The sequence below is a fragment of the Mobula birostris genome, chromosome 2 (assembly GCF_030028105.1).
Source record: "Mobula birostris isolate sMobBir1 chromosome 2, sMobBir1.hap1, whole genome shotgun sequence".
NCBI classification, from domain to species: domain Eukaryota; kingdom Metazoa; phylum Chordata; class Chondrichthyes; order Myliobatiformes; family Myliobatidae; genus Mobula; species Mobula birostris.
Window position 1 is genome coordinate 220,593,648 of NC_092371.1, and position 19,870 is coordinate 220,613,517.

The 19,870-nt window shown below is 40.2% G+C and overlaps 1 protein-coding gene across 3 annotated transcripts in view; it reads right to left on the reverse strand.

Moving 5' to 3' along the window:
- The window catches only part of cd2ap (CD2-associated protein), a 247,694-nt gene that overhangs the window by 185,744 nt on the left and 42,080 nt on the right, over positions 1 to 19,870 (reverse strand). For all 3 annotated transcript variants that reach the window (XM_072251501.1, XM_072251500.1, XM_072251502.1), the window contains exon 2: positions 13,578 to 13,738. In XM_072251501.1, the coding sequence (XP_072107602.1) occupies positions 13,578 to 13,738 (161 nt within the window). The remainder of the gene's footprint in view (positions 1 to 13,577; positions 13,739 to 19,870) is intronic.

Consider the following 19,870-nt stretch of genomic DNA (forward strand, 5'->3'; position numbering starts at 1 on the left):
GGACAATGTTTTTCCCTTATATAATCATATTACATGTGTTCAGGATAGTGTGGTAATTGCCAGGTTCCACAATGAACATCCATCAATAATCAATATTCGATAGTTAATCATTTTATCTAGTGTCAAACTAACTTGAATTCTGTGAGAAAACTACATCTAAATCATTGTTTAACCTACAAAAGATTCTAAAAACTAATTATTTCACCACAATATTTATTTAAAGATTATAGCATAAAGTAGGTCTTTCCAGCCCTTCAAGCCACATTGTACCAGCAACACCAACAATCCTATTTACCCTAACCTAATCACGGGACAGCTTACAATGACCAATTAACCTATTTGGTCTGTCTTTGGACTAGAGAAGGAAACAAGAGTATCCGGGGGAAACCCACGCATTCCATGGGTTGGACGCACAGAGACTCCTTACAGACGGCGCCGGAATTCAACTCCAACCTCTGATGCCCTGGATGTATTTTACGTTGCGCTAACCGCCACACTTCTGTGGTGCCCAATTTGTATTACTAACACCCACAATATGCAATTAAAGCAATGCTAATCTAAGAAAGCTATTTTGTCTATCCTTCTGCTATGTAAATTGATAGATTATGTCATTAGATGCTGGAGCTGATGCGACTATTTTTTTGAGCTACTAAGGAATTTAAGCGTATATTATGACTCCTTATACAAAACTTTACATTCATGTAATGGCTGAAGTATTTCACAATCAAGAACCGTTATAACAAAAACAGATTAACCAAAAAATACCCATTTTAAATATTGTGCAACTTCTTAAGAAAGAGAAAGTACCCCAGACATTCTCTACAAGTGCCATGGATCCAGGGACTTCGGCTTAATCGTGACGCAAGGAGTTGTGTGGAGACAGTACATTCTCTGCATCATACCTGGATTTTATAGGTGCTCAACGTTCCTCCCATATCAGAAAAGAATCAAAGGAGAATTGATGCACATTAAAACAGGGAATAAACTGAAGGACTACAGGTAAATGAAAGGGAACAGAACAGAAGAGATGACTTGGGCCCAATTGCCCAAATGGTTTTTCTCAGTTGTAATAAGTAAACAAACAGGTTGGCCAACACCTCCTGAGAGAAACAGTAAACATATCACATCAATAACATTTCAACAGAATGAGGAAATCTTTAGAAGATTAACGTGTCAAGCTGCAGAAAATGGGAGGGATGGTGAACACATGGGAAATATCTGTGACAGGGGGCAGACCAAGACACAAAATTATACTAGTTGGGAGAGGATGGTGAAGACTTATTCATTGCAGATCTGTACGAGGTAACCCCAAGGATGGAAAAAGTTGCTGGATATCCAAAGAATCTTGGAAAAACACAACATATTGCACAGGATCTGTACAGAGGAAGGCAAGAGTAAAAACAAAGTCAGACATTAATGGCATTAAACTAGAACTGGCCAATTCTAATAAAAAGTAGAAAACACGATTATGTGGGTACATCAAAAGCAAGAGAGAATTTGCAGATGCTGGAAATCCAAGCAACACACACAAAATGCTGGAGGCCAGGCAGAATCTATGGAAAAAAAAATACAGTTGATGTTTCAGGCCGAAACCCTTAGGTAGATATTATTTGGGTACATTATTGATTTGATGCTTGAACTAAAAGCTAATTTCAATATTTCAGCCCAGTAGTCATAGCCTAAACGTGAGCTAAGCCAGGTGTATGCATTCATACCATAAAAATCTCTCAAATCAAAACAGAACTAGTTTCTGGACTTCAGTCTTAGATAGAACTGAAACCCATAACCACCTGATTGAAGGGCAAAGTGCTCCCAACTAAGGCAAGCTGACAATTAATGATTTAAAACAGCCAAGTCATATACAGTAATGTGCAGGTGCTGGCAAAATGCACGGTGTTCTCCCCGAGACCTAAAGCAAATGAATAAATAGAAATAATTCACAAAAAGATGTCCAAACATTTCAGTTCCTTTTGGTGAACTGCAGTCTCAGGCAAGATCTCATCTGACATACACAGCCAATCTATGCCAGAACCCATGGTGAAGGGACCTGGGACTGGTGCACCATCCTGTTCCGCCTTGCCTTACTTTACTGTACACCTACAGCTTACTCTGTCACATTTGGATTTTGGTTTGATTTTTCTGCTTTGGTCCTCACAATCACATTCAATTTGTTTGTCAAAACATGAAAGGAATCTATAAAACTATGTCTTGGCTTCATCCTCCCATTTTTCATAGAATATTCTTCAGGTTTCATATACAATTTTTAAAAATCAATTACCAGCCAGTTGTCATCAGTAAGCCATTCAAAAGGAAATGCTGTCCTGCAGCCAAACAGCCAAATGATTCTGACCATTTCTTTGATCAACTTGCGTTGGTTTCTGGAACCTAGCTTCTGTGCTTCCTGTTTTCACTGCCTTTTACCTTATTGGTACGTTGCAATGTTTACTTGTGCTTAATAGTCTCAAATTGAAGCTGGAGTTAGCTGCAAAAAAAATGCAAATCTGACATGGTGTGGACTAGCTTTCCTCATAGATTTACATTCCGTGCCTTTGCCCACATGTTCTTGTGAGCAACACGAGTTGTGCCCAGAAACAGGAAACCATCATCTGGGCTACTTCTGCCGACTCCACAATCAAAGAAGATCCCAACAGATTTCATAACGTAGCAACACTTGCCAAGACATGCTCTACATTCCTCAGTGCCCTTGATAACTATAAATTTATCACTGTTTTTCTTGAATGCACTGGTGCAACTGATCCTCCATATCACTCGTGGGTGGTGTATTCCAAACAACAGCTACCAGTATCTAGGTCAGCCGTTCTCAACCTGAGGTCCATGGACCCCTTGCTTAATAGCATTGATCAATGTCATATAACGGGTTGGGAACCTCTGATCTAGATGGAAAATTCTGGAAGACAATGGCCCATGGCTCTAGACACTTATTCAAGGAAAATCATCTTGGCTTCCACTCAGTCGTTACCTAAGAGTTTTATATACTTCAATAAGATTACATTTCAGTCTTCTAATTTAGGCATACATCAAGAATAACCTGCCCTTGGCAATGAATTTGGTGAACCTGCACTGTATTCCCTTAATTGCAAGTAGTTCCTCCCAAAGACTCAGACACTGGACTCTGCACAATATTGCACCAGTCGCCTCCCTAAGGTTTCAAAAATGGAATAAGATATTTGTTTTCTTGCACTCAAATCTAATAGCAAAATAAAGCCAACAGACTCCTCTGCCTTCTAAAGTGTTTGATGTACCTACAATGATTCCTGTTTATGTACACCCAGAACACCTATACTTTTCTAATTTATCATTTCAGTCCAGATTTCTACTTTTTCCCAGCTCTAGTACAAGACATCACACTTTTCTCATATGCAAGCTGCCCATGACCTTGTTCATTTGCTGTGTAATGATTTGACCAACTTTCTCCACTCTATCACTTAGCTTTGTATTGATTTCAAGTTCAATACACTCGATCCTTTTATGAAGATCAATGAAACAGAGCATTGACTCCAGTAACATCCTGAAAGGTTAGTCTCCCAACTCAATGGCAAGAACAAGCTCTTTCAAAAAGTGTTTCCTTACAGTCAATCAATAAAAATTTTATTGCCTTTAGGAGCCCTGGTGTGATAAGGAACCTCATTTCTGATTTGCTATTATTTGTTCAGCTAGTCACTACCTAAACAAATTCAAAAGCTTTGACGAATATGATTTTCCTTTCATAAAGCCAGCCCGACTCTTAGTCATTTCATTAACATTTCCCCCAAACATCCTGTTACTCCAACTTCCTAAAATTTTATCCCAGCATTTTCCCTGGTGTTGATGTGAGGCTAACTAGAAAATTCGCTCTCATTTCCTACAACTCTCAAAGAGAAACAGCTTGTCTTATTCAGTTGCTGAATAACCAAAACATTAGAAGTTCAGAAAATTCCAAGACAGTGAGGAGAGTTCAGCACATTGTCAGAAATAATTAGCAGACAGACCAGGCTCAAGAACAGTTATCACCCAATTGCCATCAAGCTCTTGAACTGGCATGGATGACCTCAATCATGACTCTGCACTGATTCTACAACCTAAAGATGTACTTTCAAGAGCTCTTTACAACTCACGTTCCCATTATTATTTGCAGTTTGTCTTTTGCATGTTGTCAGTTACAGCTTTTCATAACTTCTATTGTATTCTGTGCAGAATATTCACACAGAAATGACCACTGCACTTCCTGCTACCTTAATTCTGTGGACTGGCAGACAGAACTCCCCACCACAAATGAGTACGTCACCTTACTCTGGCCTTTTGCATTTCCCAACTGTCACCTTCTACAAGACTGAAACCCAATAGCAACATAGTAGGCCTCTGAATTAGAATAAAAAGTAGACATTTGCTAAACCATAAAAATGAAGAGAACGTAGTTTGTTAGGTAGAGTAAGAAACAATTATCATCATGACTCCTCCCAAGAAAAAGACATGATTTCGCCACAGTCAGAGAAGAAGATAGATTAAGTTTGGTAATCTCTGCTCATGCACAACAGGAGCAAGAACATCCAGCTGGAAATAATAAAAATATTAGACAACAGATTCTACACATGCTGGAAATACAGAGCAAAACACAAAATGCTGGATGAACTCAGATCAGACAGAATTTACGGAAGGAAATAAACAGTCTGAGGCCTAATATTAGCTCAGTTTTAAAACTTTGGCTCCAATTTAAGCTCCACCTTTCACCTACGGAACCAGAGTTAAACAACCTCGTTCCAAATCTCCAGGTTACCAATACACAAACAATCCTTGTGGCTCAACAAAAATCTGAAATTGGTCTATGTCAACATCAACAGCCTTTTACAGTTTCCTCACAGAGGCTCAAACTAAGGAGAATGGTGTTCTTCAATTATTTTCCAAGCAGGCACCATCAAGGCAGTATTGTATAATATTCTATCCAGCATCCACTTAATCAAATATATCTCAGAACCGAACAAAAACCTGCAACTCACTCAAGGCACAAAAAGACTAAATACAAAATCACATGGCCTTGCAGTAACACAAAGAATTGATTTCAAGATTCAAAGTTACACGTACATTTTATTATCGAAGTATATGTATGTCACCATATACAATCCTGAGATTCATTTTCTTGTAGGCATACTCAGCAGATCTATAGAATAATAACTATAACAGGATCAGTGAAAGATCAACCAGAGTGCCGAAGACAACAAACTGTGCAAATGCAAATATAAATAAATAACGAGAACATAGGATAATGAGATAAACAGTCTTTAAGGTGAGATCATTGGTTGTAAGAACATTTCAATGATGGGGCAAGTGAGTGTAGATATCTCCTTTTATTCAAGAGCCTGGTGGTTGAGGGGTGGTAACTGTTTGTGAACCAGGTGGTAAGAGTCCTAAGGCTCTTCTACCTTCTACCTAATGACAGTAGCGAGAGCATTACCTGGGTGGTGGGGAATCCCTGATGATGGATATTGCTTTCCTATGACAGCGTTTCATATAGATGAGCTCAGTGATTGGGTAGGGCTTTACCTATGACGTACTGGGCCAAATCCACTATCTCTTGTAAGATTTTCCATTCAAAGGCAGTGGTGTTTCCACACCAGGCTTTGATGGCGCCAGTAATTCACTCTGCACTACAGATCTATAGAAGTTCATCAAAGTTTTAGCTGTATTGCCAAATCTCCACAGGCGCCCAAGAAAGTAGAGGCACTGCGAGCTTTCTTCGCAATTGTACTCACATCCAGAACAGGTCCTCTGAAATAGCAACATCGAGGAATTTAAAGTTGCTAACCCTCCTCACCTATGATCCTCCGATGAGTACTGGCTCATAGACCTCTGGTTTCCCTCTCCTGAAGTCCACAATCAATTCCTTGGTTTTGCTGACACTAAGTGAGAGATTGTTATTATGACACCACCCAAATTATCAGTGTCACTCCTGCATGCTGATTTGATACACCTTTGATACAGGCCACAACACTGGTGCCATCAGCAAACTTGAATATGGCATTGGAGCTTTGCTTAGCCACTATCATAGGCGTAAAGCGAGTAGAACAGAGGGCCAAGCACACAGGCCTGTGGTGCAGCTTTGTTGAAGGAGATAATTAAGCTGACTGGGATCTGCGGGTACAGGAATCCAGGATCCAATTGCACAAGGAGGTATTGAAGCCAAGGTCTTGGAGCCTACTGATTCATTTTGAGGGGACGACGGTATTGAACGCTGAGTTGTAGTCGATGAAGAACATCATGATGTCGGCATCTCTTCAAACTTATTGCTCCAAGGATCTATCCAGCAATCTCTTTGCACATCCCCCCCACCCACTGTCAGGTCAGAAACAGCACAGCATTAAGACAAAAACTGTTAGGATGGGAAACAGCTTCTTCCTCACCCAGATAGTTAGACTGCTGAAATCCCTTCCACCACCCAGGTCTCATCGCATATGAAGTGCGAGTAGCATTATACTGTTTACTTTTTAATTTGCATCATAAATGCACCTATTATTCATTAATTTGCTTGTAATAACATTACTTTGTTATCTAAACTGTGTTGTGCACCTTGGTTCAAAGGAGTGTTGTTTCATTTGGTGGTATAGACGTGTATGGTTGAATAACGATAAATTGAACTTGAACCTGTTTACTTGCCAATATTCAAAGCCAAGGAACAGCAACAATGACAGGAGAAAATCTGCAGATGCTGGAAATTCAAGCAACACACACACACACACACACACAAAATGCTGGTGGAACGCAGCAGGCCAGGAAGCATCTATAGGAAAAAGTACAGTCCACATTTCAGGCCGAGACTCTTTGTCAGGACTAACTGAAAGAAGAGATAGTAAGAGATTTGAAAGTGGAAGGGGGAGGGGGAGAGCCGAAATGATAGGAGAAGACTGGAGGGGGAGGGATGAAGCTAATGTTGGGGGAACTCCTCCACTGTCAAGATGAAGCCAAACTCAGGTTGGAGGAACAACACCTTATATTCCGTCTGGGTAGCCTCCAACCTGATGGCATGAACATTGATTTCTCTAACTTCTGATAATGCTCTTCCTCCCCCTTCTTACCCCAGCCCTTATTTATTATTCCCCCCCCCCTTTTCTCCTCTCTTTTTTCTCTCTGTCCCTCTCACAATCACTCCTTGCCTGCTCTCCATCTTCCTCTGGGCTCCCCTCCCCCTAGGCCTCCTGTCCCATGATCCTCCCCCTTCTCCAGCTCTGTATCCCTTTTGCCAATCAACTTTCCAGCTCTTACCTTCACCCCTCCCCCTCCTGGCTTCTCCTATCATTTCGGATCTCCCTTTCCCACTCCCACTTTCAAATCTCTTACTATCTCTTCTTTCAGTTAGTCCTGATGAAGAGTCTCGTCCTGAAATGTCAACTGTACTTCTTCCTATAGATGCTGCCTGGCCTGCAGCATACCCCAGCAATGATACTGGGTTTCCTTTTAGTGTTTAAATATTTATCCATTCAATATTCACTGTACAAGATTTAACACTCCATTAAATACAAAACTCAAACTGGAATTGCAGTATAAGATATTCTCACAAAACAACGGTGAGGCCTGAAGTGCAAAAGTTAACTAAACTGGTTGTAACTAAACTTGATGTCAAAACAAACGAGAACAGTGATTAGACTAAGTCACCAAAAGGTATACTGATGAAACAATCTAATCTGAATAAAATGAAAGTATTAACAATTGAGTGTTTAAAAATGAATGACCCAGTTACAGCATTGCTTGGCTAGATGGATGTAAAAGAGCCAGTAAGGAGATAAAACTAACATCTATCATCAATGAGGAAAAAATGGATAATGTCCCACTGGATCCAAGAATAACAAACTGAAGTATTTTTCAAATATTGGCAGATTAGGCTGCATTGCCTCACGGCATTTCCACATTTGTTTTAAAAAATGGGATTTCTGCCTCTATTGGGCATTGTTCCAAAATCCTATTATTTTCTGCGTGAAAAGATCTTTCCTCCCCTCTCATCTTTCCACGTTATTTTTAATCTCTGTCATTGACCCTCAATCTATCACAAAACATCCTTGCTCTAAGTTTTAGACCCCTACCCAAAAGGAAAAGGATTCTCCTTACTTTAATCTATTTCCTTCAATTAAGTCTCCCCTCAGCCTCTCTGGTTCCATCTAATCTTTTCTCATATCAAACAGTTTACTCTCCCGGAAGCATACTTAGAAACCTCAGCACAGCACCAGTGCTATTAGATCTTTCCAATAATAGTACTCAATCTGCGCTATGTAAAAAATGCTAAAATGTCTTGACTCGAACTTGATGTCGTGACTAAAAAGGAATCCCAGAGGGTCTTTCAGCCACAGTAATGACCTTGACCTGCCACATTCAAGGATCTGTGAACATGCACTCTCCACCCCCACACTCCCAAAAACTGCATTTTCCCATACCTTGTCCACAGCTCCCCAAACACACTGCCACATAATTCCCTGGATTAAACGCTATCTGCCACACTTCTTCCTTCATTGCATTGCTTTCATTGCCGATAATGAAGCCAACGTACAGGTTTCACTGGTAAACATATCAGCAGTACATACTTTAGAAAGGGACCAACCACTGATGAGAGACTTCCAGTCACACAAAAGAAAAACAACCACAGCCTTTCATTTCCCATCACTGAACCAGTTAGGCTTTACTTTTTTGGCCAGTCTGCCAGATGGCTGCTTGTCGAAAACCCTCACTAAAATCTATGTAAACTGCACTAAAAACAGTACTGTCACAGATCAGCTATGTTAACTTCCCAGTCAATCGCAATACTCTACTTCGGTTCCCCTTTCCAACTGTATTTTTATGAACATTTATAACCATTACTTTGAATCCTGGGAAACAATTTGCCGACCACTGAAGTTAAATGAACTGGCGCACAGTTGATAATGGTTTATCTATACCTCCTTTATCAAACAATTTGATTTTCTATCCTCCCAATACTCCAGCAATCTCCAGAGAAGACAGAAAAATCTTAAAGTCTCCGCATTCTCTTCCTGCTTCAAAGTTCAAAGTACATTTATTATCAAAATATCCATGTGCAACCTTGAAATTTGTCTCCTAGCAGGCAGCCACAAAATAAAGAAACACAATAGAACTTACTGAAGAAGACTGTCAAACACCCAATGTGCAAAAAAGCAAACAAATCATGCAAACAATAAAAGCAAATAACACTGTTTCCTTTAGCAGCTGAAAACATTGGCTTCTAATGCTGCTAGAGCCCTTCAGCATCAATCTGGTTTGTGTTCAGAATTAGAATTAGTATCACTGGCATATGTCATGGAACTTAAACAACAGGAATTCTGCAGATGCTGCAAATTCAAGCAACTTTGATGTGTGTTGCTTGTCATGAAACTTGTCAACTTTACAGCAGCAGAACAATGAAATACAAGATAATAAATATAGAGGGGGAAAAAATCCGAGTTGCATTAAGTGTATGAGTGTCTAGTAAAAAGTTAAAAATAAGTAGTGCAAAATAACAGAAATAAAAGTAGTGAGGAACATGGGTTCAACGTCCATTTAGAAATCTGATGACAGAGGGGAAGAAGCTCTTCCAGAATCGCTGAGTATGCGCTTTCAGGCTTCTGTACCTCCTTCCTGATGTTAGTCATAGTCATAATATTGATCCCGGGGGAAAATTGGTTTTCGTTACAGTTGCACCATAAATAATTAAATAGTAATAAAGCCATAAATAGAATATAATGTGTAAATTATGCCAGGAAATAAGTCCAGGACCAGCCTATTGGCTCAGGATGTCTGACCCTCCAAGGGAGGAGTTGTGAAGTTTGATGGCCACAGGCAGGAATGACTTCCTATGATGTTCTATGTTGCATCTCAGTGGAATGAGTCTCTGGCTGAATGTACTCCTGTGCCCAACCAGTACATTATGTACAACAGTGTGAAAAGGGCATATACTGGGTGATGGGAATTCTTAATGATGGACGTCCCCTTCCTATGGGACTGCTCCTTGAAGATGTCCAATACAACAGTGTCATCATTTTATTTAAATGAAGATGGCCACAAAATACTAAAAACCTTACACACATCTTTCACCTGGTTTTCAATCTCAAATAGGTTCAACTCTTTTCTTTGTTATCCTCTTGCTCTAAATCCAAAACATCTTTAGATTTTTGCCAATTTTAATAATTGTTATTTTCTCATTCCTTTTCTCATCCCCACACAAGTTTCCCACTCTTGATTCCTGCCATCCTCAATAAAACCTGCAAGTCCCAGAGGGGCTCTTGATGCAAAAGTCCACTCATTGTTCTTTCTGAAAACGTCATCCAGCCTGTTGGATTCCGTGAATACTTCGCAGTATTTGTTTCCAACTACTTTAAGTTACTCTCATTTGAATAAAATTCATCTTCTCAATTTAGTCTCCAAACCTATCCTTTTCCACAAAGGCAATAAATCCAGGAAGAAGGTAGGAGAATGGGGTTGAGAGGGATAATTAATCAGCTATGATGGAATAGCGGAGCAGATTCGAAGGGCTGAATGGCTTAATTCTGTTCCTATGTCTTATGGTCTTATTATACCAGACCAATGTACTTGCTCTGTCTCATTTTCCTCATTGCAGTCTTTCTGAGGTATGAGGTATGCTCTACTGTGTTTCCTAAAGTCTCATTAGTTAAGGAGGCATGCATTTTATTGTGTAATCTTGTATACATAAACACATACACACACCCATGTTGATTAAGCCTTCTCATTTAAATAATTAATTACAGGTTATATGGGAAAATATGCAAATTGCATAGGTCATCTCTATCATGTGATACACACGCACCTCACTAAAAGTAAACTTGAAGCTAAACCCACATTTCGGACTCTATGTCTTCCTTTGAATTAGTTTAATGTTCTGAAGCTACAAAACATAAACATATTTGATCTGGACCATTGGTCAAGATCCCCAAACACCCCAGTGCACGCAACCCTCACACTACAGCCCCCGCCTCCCCCACAACCCACTTATTACAAGAATGATAAAAAAAAAAGTAAAGAATATTCACCAATCTGTTCTGGCAAAATCTGACCCAATAAACAACATCCTATCAATTCTGAGCCCACAAAGAGCAGGATACATTTACTTACATGTTGATTTGATGACCGCGCAAGTTATTGGATTTCTTTAGAGAAATAACTAAATATGATTATCTAAAATACCACACGGGGCAGCACAGTGGCCTAGTGGTTAGCACAACACTTTAGAGTACCAGCAACCTGGGTTTATTTCCTGCTGCTGGCTACAAGGAGTTTGTACATTTTCCCTGTGATTACGTGGGTTTCCCCTGGGACCTCTGGTTCCCTCCCACAGTCTAAAGTCCTATCGGTAGGTGGGTTAACGTCATTGTACATTGCCCCATTGATTGCTATGTTAGGTCAGGGATTGCTAGGTGGTGTGGCTTGTTTGTCCATGAAGTGATGCTAGGCTGCACATAAGATCACTGACAGTAGTGGAGGAGTTTTTGGGAATGTTCAAAGGTCCAAAATACATTACCAAAGTACAAACATGTCACCTTATACAATCCTGAGATTCATTTTCTTGCTGGCGTATTCAATAAATCCACAATAGATTAATCAATGAAAGATCACCATAATCAATGACAGACCATGAAGATGTGATTAAATTGTGAAATACTATGATATTACTTCACTGCTTATCAACAGGACAGGACTGCTTATCAAGATTCACTGACATTTTCAGCACTTGCACAGTTCCAAGCTCTCACCAAAGAATGCTAGCATTTGGCAAAGGAATAAATCAGAACACAACACTTTTTGGTCTTAAGTCTGGATAATAATAGGTCAGGCCTTTCTAGCACAAGACCCCACCCGCAGTCATCCAACACTCAACTAGTTTGAATGCAAAAGACCTATTCAACAGGCTAGTATCCAGGGTATCTAAATCAGTGGAGAAAGATCTTGTTAGGGCCCCTCTAAGTACTCCTAACAGCAGCGGTCCCCAACCACCGGGCCGCAAAGCGTGTGCTACCAGGCCGCGAGGAAACAATATGAGTCAGCTGCACCTTTCCTCATTCCCTGTCACGCCCACTGTTGAGCCATTATGCATGCAAGGTCATTATGCACGTGTCAGCGCGGGAAGGAGATCAACTCCTCAAGCTTGCAAATGACGGCGGGCTGAAAAGTATGTTTGACATAACATCTCTGCCGGCATTTTGGATCTAAGGCTAAATATCCTGAGATAGCCACGAAAGCACTGAAAACGTTGCTTCCATTTCCAACATATTTCTGCGAAGCAGAGTTTTCTGCAATGAATGCAACGAAAACTAAATTGCAGGATAGACTGGACATAAGGAACTCCCTTCGAGTATCGCTGTCTCCCATCACCCCTCGATGGGACCGTCTTGTTGCAGGGAAACAAGCCCAGGGCTCCCACTGATTCAGTGATATTGGTGTGTTGCAATGATCTTATATGTTCATACCAGGAAAATATGTGATGTGCGTTTAAACGCTACTTAAAATGTTATGATGCTATTGATTTATAAGTGACTTATATAACCATATAACAATTACAGCACGGAAACAGGCGATCTCGGCCCTTCTAGTCCATGCCGAATGCTACTCTCACCTAGTCCCACCGACCTGCACTCAGCCCATAACCCTCCATTTCTTTCCTGTCCATAAAGCTATCCAATTTTTCTTTAAATGATAATATCGAACCTCTGCCTCTAGCACTTCTACTGGGAGTTCGTTCAACACTTACTTCAAGTTCCCCTGATGATTGACTTATCACTATACTCATGCGAGGAAAATATACGCTGTGTGTTTAATATTAAATTCGTTAGATAAACCCATTTAGAAACGAAATTGAGTGTATTAGCCACTGATCACCAATATTCCAGTCATGATTAACACCCCGCCCCCGAACAGAATCACCAAAAACGATTTGCAGGGAAAAAAAAAATCGGCAGGTACACGCATGCTCAGGTAACGCATGCGCACAGCTTCATGGTCATTGTAGTCTTTCGCTGGGTAAACACAACATATTTGACTGATACTCTTGGCCGTTGGCAACCCTACCCCCCACTCCCCCCGCCCTGGTCAGCCGGTCCGCAAGAATATTGTCAATATTAAACCGGTCCGCAGTACAAAAAAGGTTGGGAACCCCTGCCTAACAGCATTCTCACATGGAGTTAAAATTCTATGCTCTGCTAATTAAATTACATAACATGAGCTACACTAAAGAATATTCAATTCAGTGAAATATCCTCAATAGACTCTACAAGTACCCAGAAGAAAAAAATTCAGTAAGCTCCAACTGGGCAATTACAATCAACTCAGTTATCAACTCCCTTTAACACAAGGATATGAGTAACATGCACATTGTGTAGGGCAGTCACATGAAACCCCAAGTGTGTTGGAAGTGAGGTTGGTGGCAGGGAAAGGGAAGAGAGTGGGAAAAGAGGATGGAAAAGAAAATCAAGTAAGAAGAACAGAAGCAGGACTGAGGTCTGAAGCAAAGGTGTAAATGTGAAACACGTCCTAACACTCCAACAGGGGAAGAAAGCAAAACCTGTGATTTAGCAAAATATTTTATTGTTACTCACTTTGACAAAGTTATCAGGAAACAATCCCCTCTTCCCATTTAACTCTCCTTCGCACCATCCTTCTTCTTCAAGTTTTCTAACATTCTTAATGACATCACCAACTCTCAGGGTCAGCTCATCCTCTTGTGCAGCATCATAATCATATTCTACAGTAACCTCCACTGAAAGAGAAAGAAAATAAACATACAGTCAAAATGAAAGCACTTACTCTTACTTCAAAAGCAGAATGTTTGAAGAGTTAACACTGCCTAAAGAATACATTTAAATTACCAGTACTGCAGCTGGTAAACAAAGTTATGCGATGCTAATACACTTATAATTCTTAAATAAGTATACTCAAGGCACATTCTATATTGTCCCTCCAAGATAATGTCACACTTGTACAGTACATATTTCTAGATTAACATCTCCAGCTTACCCTACTGGCAGCTCATGTATGAGCCCCAAGCAGCAGGCTATTCAAAAAGGAGAAATTCAAAGAAATTAATTTTAAACTAATTATTTTTAAACTAACAAGTGTAACACTCTGGGAAAGGTTTCACTGCTAATGCAATGGTCTTTCTGTGGAAGCACTGCTTATGTGATGGTTTTTCTGTATCAGCAGTGTTTGGGTTATGGTTGGAGATAACGGGGGCTTTGGAATGGGCTCTGCCCAATGAAGGGAGTGTTTTTTCTTGTTGTGTGCCTGAGACCGAGGTGATCTGTGTCTTTTGTTCAGCAGAAGATGGAGAGAAGATGCCTAAGAGGAATGGACTTGGGAGTGGGGCCGGGAGTCAACGACACCCGGGGGGAATTCGATGGAGAACTAACAGACGGGAAACAATGAGCTCCAACGTGCACGTTACACTGTTTCATAAAATGGGCCCTTTTCTTTTTGTTTTTCTTTACAAACCCTCTAGTCAAATTAAGAATTATAAAGTTAAATCGTTTAATTGCATATGTTGTACTGTCTGTTATTTCATGGTACTGATTTGTAACAGGGTAACACACCACGCAGCATCCTCACAAACAGGAGGTTTTGCACCTCAATCTCACACGTTTGGTGGGGCCAGAGGTAGTCTTCCCTAGACTTACACAGCCAACGTAACCTGAGGGTCACACAAGTGTTTTATTTCCCTTAAACCCGAGAATACTCCAAATTGCACCAAAATTCTTGGTTAAGTGTTAACCAGTAAAAGAAGCTGATTTTCTGCTCGATTGATATGGCTCAGATATTCCAACCAATGCAACTCCACGCTCTTACATAGGGTGTAGTTGTTCACAAAATAATTTCCTTTCAGCAGATAGTCTTAACATCAATGACTTTCAAACATAAACGAGCTAGAAAAGATTTTCTTTTTGTAATTATTGGGATTCCCCCAACCCCACCCCCCATTTCTTTGGTTGATAATCAAACTTCAATTGCGGCTACAAGCTACAGTACTTAGCATCTGACCTTAACGGCGCAGTAGAACTCCTTGTACCAGACAGGCAGATTTTATACATCCCAATGAACTGTCAGGACTGATAAAAGTGATACTTTCAATCTCTCAAGGCATTCCTAGAGCAAATGTACAACTGCTCGTGCCAAAAAGAAAAAAAAATTATCAGCCTGCTTCAAAGTTGTACCTTGCTTTATTTTGGAATAATAAAAAAGATCTCCCCCCACCCCCGCCAATATTGTAAGGCTTTACAATTTCTTTTAAATCTGCAGTACCTTGCATTTGCTTGCTATTGCAAGGAATATTACTGAAGTTATCAAATTAAAAGATTTACGATATGAATCAGCTGTGAGGCAGGCTGTGCTTGGGTGCCTTAATCATATCTCACCCTTAATCATTCAGTCAAATAGCCTGAAATGCCATGCAGTTGAGCATGGCAAAGTCCATTCAGTCTGGAATTTCACCTGGCTCAATGCGCCTCTTCTGGTCACTCCAAATAAAAAAAACTTTAATTTATGACGTTATGACACTTAATAATAGAAAGACTAAGATTAAGACTTGGCACCAAGCATTGAATAAAAAGAAAATGGCTCAATACCTACTGTGGCAAAGAACAATTGTCACAGACTGAGTTCTCTGGATGACTGTGTAAATTCATAAAAACCGAAAGAGTAAAAAATGTCTTATGTGCATTGTATGTTTTTTTTTCTCTACCAATTTAAGGTAGACTGCAGTATAAATGAGTTAAGTGTACTAGGTGGCTATCTAAACTCAGTTCCCAGAGGGAAAATTTGTTGCAGAGATAAGGAACTGAATTTAATTATGTAAACACTGGGATTTGGCTGATCAAAGCAACTAAATCAGACAGCAGTAAGACTATTTTTTTTAAAAAAGCACCATGACCAAGGTCTAGCTTCAGGTAACAACATTGTGCAAACATTACCAATTCTTTGAAGATATGGAGGCCAAGTCACTGGGTGTATTTAAGGCAGAGAATGACAGGTATCTGAGTAGCCAGGGCATCAAAGGTTATGGTGAGAAGGCAGGGGAGTGGGACTAAATGGGAGAATGGATCAGCTCATGATAAAATGGCGGAGCAGACTCGATGGGCCGAATGGCCGACTTCTGCTTCTTTGTCTTATGGACTTATAACCTAAACATTAAAGGCTACATCTCACTAAAGTCAGAAATAAAATTATACATAGAAATCTACATGTATTCAATAGTAAGAGCACTGTGCAATAGAAAAGTGGAATACATTTGCTGCAGCTCATTTTAAACACAGAATCAGACTTCTAAACGAGTCAAAACCACTATTGCATCTGTTGAGGTTGAATGCAGTAACTACCAAGATTCAAGATTGTTTAATGTTATTTGCAGTGCACACATGTAAATGAGAATGAAGTAAGTTTTACTCCAATTCCAATGCCGGAGGGAACCAAAGGACCCAGAGAAAAACCACGCATTCCATGGAGAGGACGTACAGTCAAAACGGTAGCGTACACTCGATGAATTCCTCCACTGATAACTATTAGAAATCAATACACAGTTTTATAGATCTGTAATGGTATTTGTAGTGCTCTAATTTGTTCTGTATTTCATTTAAACACATTACTTGTTACTTGGTTAAATGGTCGTTCAGCTTTTTTCTTTTTTAAATACCTTTTTAAACTACTTCCATGAAACTTCAGCTAATTAGGACAGCCACATAATTGGGCCAAAATGTACTGATCCCGAGGTGTCCCGATTAACCAGAACCTACTGTGCACGTTCTTGGTGGGTAGGACAATGCTGGTGATTCACTGGGTGATTTAGACTTGCTATTGTACAGCCTTCCTGTCAGCCACAATGCAGTTTCCGTACCAAGCAGTGACATAGCTTGTTAGGATGTTCTCTACCACACATCTGTAGACTGATGTGAGCATAGATGTGCATAGTCCAGCTCTCCTCAGCCTCCTCAGAAAATAGAGAGTACCATCTCCCCAAAAGCCACTGGTTTCCCCCAGTTTAGCCTGGCGGAGTGATCACAGGGTGGTCTTCTCAGAGTAATTTAATCATGAATATTAATATTGATAAGAACAAGGTCACCCGGAACAGATTTCTACCACTCCATATCCCTACAGTATTAACATATATTGTCAGTTTACAGCGACTCAGTTTGTCAGTATTGTCAGTTTACAGTTTAATTATTAATGTAGGCATAATAGGCCAACTTGCTCAGTTTATTCCCTGCACGCTCCTCATGCCTGTACTATCCTGGTAAAAAGTCCTGCATCTAACCTAGAGTCAAATGGCCAGAAGCAGCAACAAAATCTAAGCGGATCGAAAAAGAAACTGCTGTTGAAACTCAGAACTCAGTGGGTGGAGCAGCATCTGTGGGGGGTGGGGGTGGGGGGGGGAGCAAGGAGAAGGGAAATCACCAACTTCAAATAGCAACCGTTCAACAGGTACCGAAACTTCGACAATTCAAGTTGTCAATATTTCTTGACCAGCACGTTTCTCCAGCTGTTTTGCACCAAGATCCCACAGCCAACATGAACTGACAGCCCTGAAGGCTATGGGCAGAAACTCATCTGCTGACATGGGTATCACAACTTTACAAAAGCATTTGAAAGTCCGTCACAAAACCTACTCTTGATTTAAATAAAAATTAATAAATGCAAAACACTGAAAATGGCTTTACCTTATGTCCAGTTTGTGAACCCCCATTTAAATGAATGGAGATTGCAATCCTATGCAAGCTATGGCTGATGGAGGACGACAGAGGTGGATTCAAACAACAAAATGCCAGGGAATCCTTGTACAATCAAAGTTCATTGCTGAAAACCGGCTGTTCCAAAGAGCAATCAATAAAGCTCGATAGGATCATGCAGAACTCACAAAAATATACAAGATCATGAAATTAAGTGACAATGGACTAGGTAGTAGGAAGCACCACAAGAAATTTTGTGCAACACGTGCAAGAAACAGAACTCCAAAAGAACCAAAATCACCAATATCAACCAGCCCTTTCATTTAAAATAAATTCATATTGGAGACTGGGAATGGAGGTACAGACAGGCAAGGCAGTCTGTTTAACCTCATTATGCAATGAAACTGCTACCTCATACAATGCAAACCTTTATAATAAAGGCTAAAATACAAAACATTTATGTGAATTGCCAAGAAACCAATCTGCAGCAGCACTGAACAGACACAGAACATGCATAGCCTTTTCCGATTAAAATAAATTGTAAAAAAAAATCTCTAGTTAAGTGTGCGAGGAAGTGAAAATTTTGTCATCTTGCAATGATATTTTTTTTAAATATGTTGCATTAGAATCAGAATCAGGTTTATTATCACTGGCATGTGTCGTGAAATTTGTTAACAGCAGCAGTTCAATGCAGTACATAATATAGAAGAAAAAATAAAATAAATCAATTACAGTATACAGTTGAAGTCAGGAGTTTACATACACCTTAGCCAAATACATTTCACAATTCCTGACATTTAATCCTAGAAAACATTCCCTGTCTTAGGTCAGTTAAGATCACTATTTTAAGAATGTGAAATGTCAGTATAATAGTAGAGAGAATGATTTATTTCAGCCTTTCTTTCTTTCATCACTTTCCCAGTGGGTCTGAAGTTTACATACGCTTTGTTAGTATTTGGTAGCATTGCCTTTCAATTGTTTAACTTGGGTCAAACATTTTGGATAGCCTTCCACAAGCTTCTCACAGTAAGTTGCCAAAATTTTGTTCCATTCCTCCAGACAGAACTGGTGTAACTGAGTCAGGTTTGTAGGCCTCCCTGCTCGCACAGGCTTTTTCAGTTCTGCCCACAAATTTTCTATTGGATTGAGGTCAGGGCTTTGTGATGGGCACTCCAATACCTTGACTTTGTTGTCCTTAAGCAATTTTGCCACAACTTTGGAGGTATGCTTGGGGTCATTGTCCACTTGGAAGACCCATTTGCGACCGAGCTTTAACTTCCTGGCTGACGTCTTGAGATGTTGCTTCAATATATCCACATAATTTTCCTTCCTCATGATGCCATCTATTTTGTGAAGTGCACCAGTCCCTCCGGCAGCAAAGCACCCCCACAACATGATGCTGCCACCCCCATGCTTCACGGTTGGGATGGTGTTCTTCGGCTTGCAAGCCTCACCCTTTTTCCTCCAAACATAATGATGGAGATTATGGCTACACAATTCAATTTTTGTTTCATCAGACCAGAGGGCATTTCTCCAAAAAGTAAGATCTTTGTCTCCATGTGCACTTGCAAACTGTAGTCTGGCTTTTTTTTAATGGCAGTTTTGGAGCAGTGGCTTCTTCTTTGCTGAGCAGCCTTTCAGGTTATGTCGATATAGGACTCGTTTTACTGTGGATATAGATACTTGTCTACCTGTTTCCTCCAGCATCTTCACAAGACCCTTTGCTGTTGTTCTGGGATTGATTTGTACTTTTCGCACCAAAGTACATTCATTTCTAGAAGACAGAATGGGTCTCCTTCTTGAGCGATACGACGGCTGCGTGATCCCATGGTGTTTATACTTGCGTACTATTGTTTGTACAGATGAACATGGTACCTTCAGGTGTTTCGAAATTGCTCCCAAGGATGAACCAGACTTGACATCATTTTCTGACCTCAATCCGATAAAAAATTTGAGAGCAGAACTGAAATAGTGTGTGCGAGCAAGGAGGCCTACAAATCTGACTCAGTTGCACCAGTTCTGTCTGGAGGAATGGAACAAAATCCCAGCAATTTACTGTGAGAAGCTTGTGGAAGGCTATCCAAAACGTTTGACCCAAGTTAAACAATCTAAAGGCAATGCTACCAAATACTAACAAAGTGTATGCAAACTTCTGACCCACTGGTAAAGTGATCAAAAAA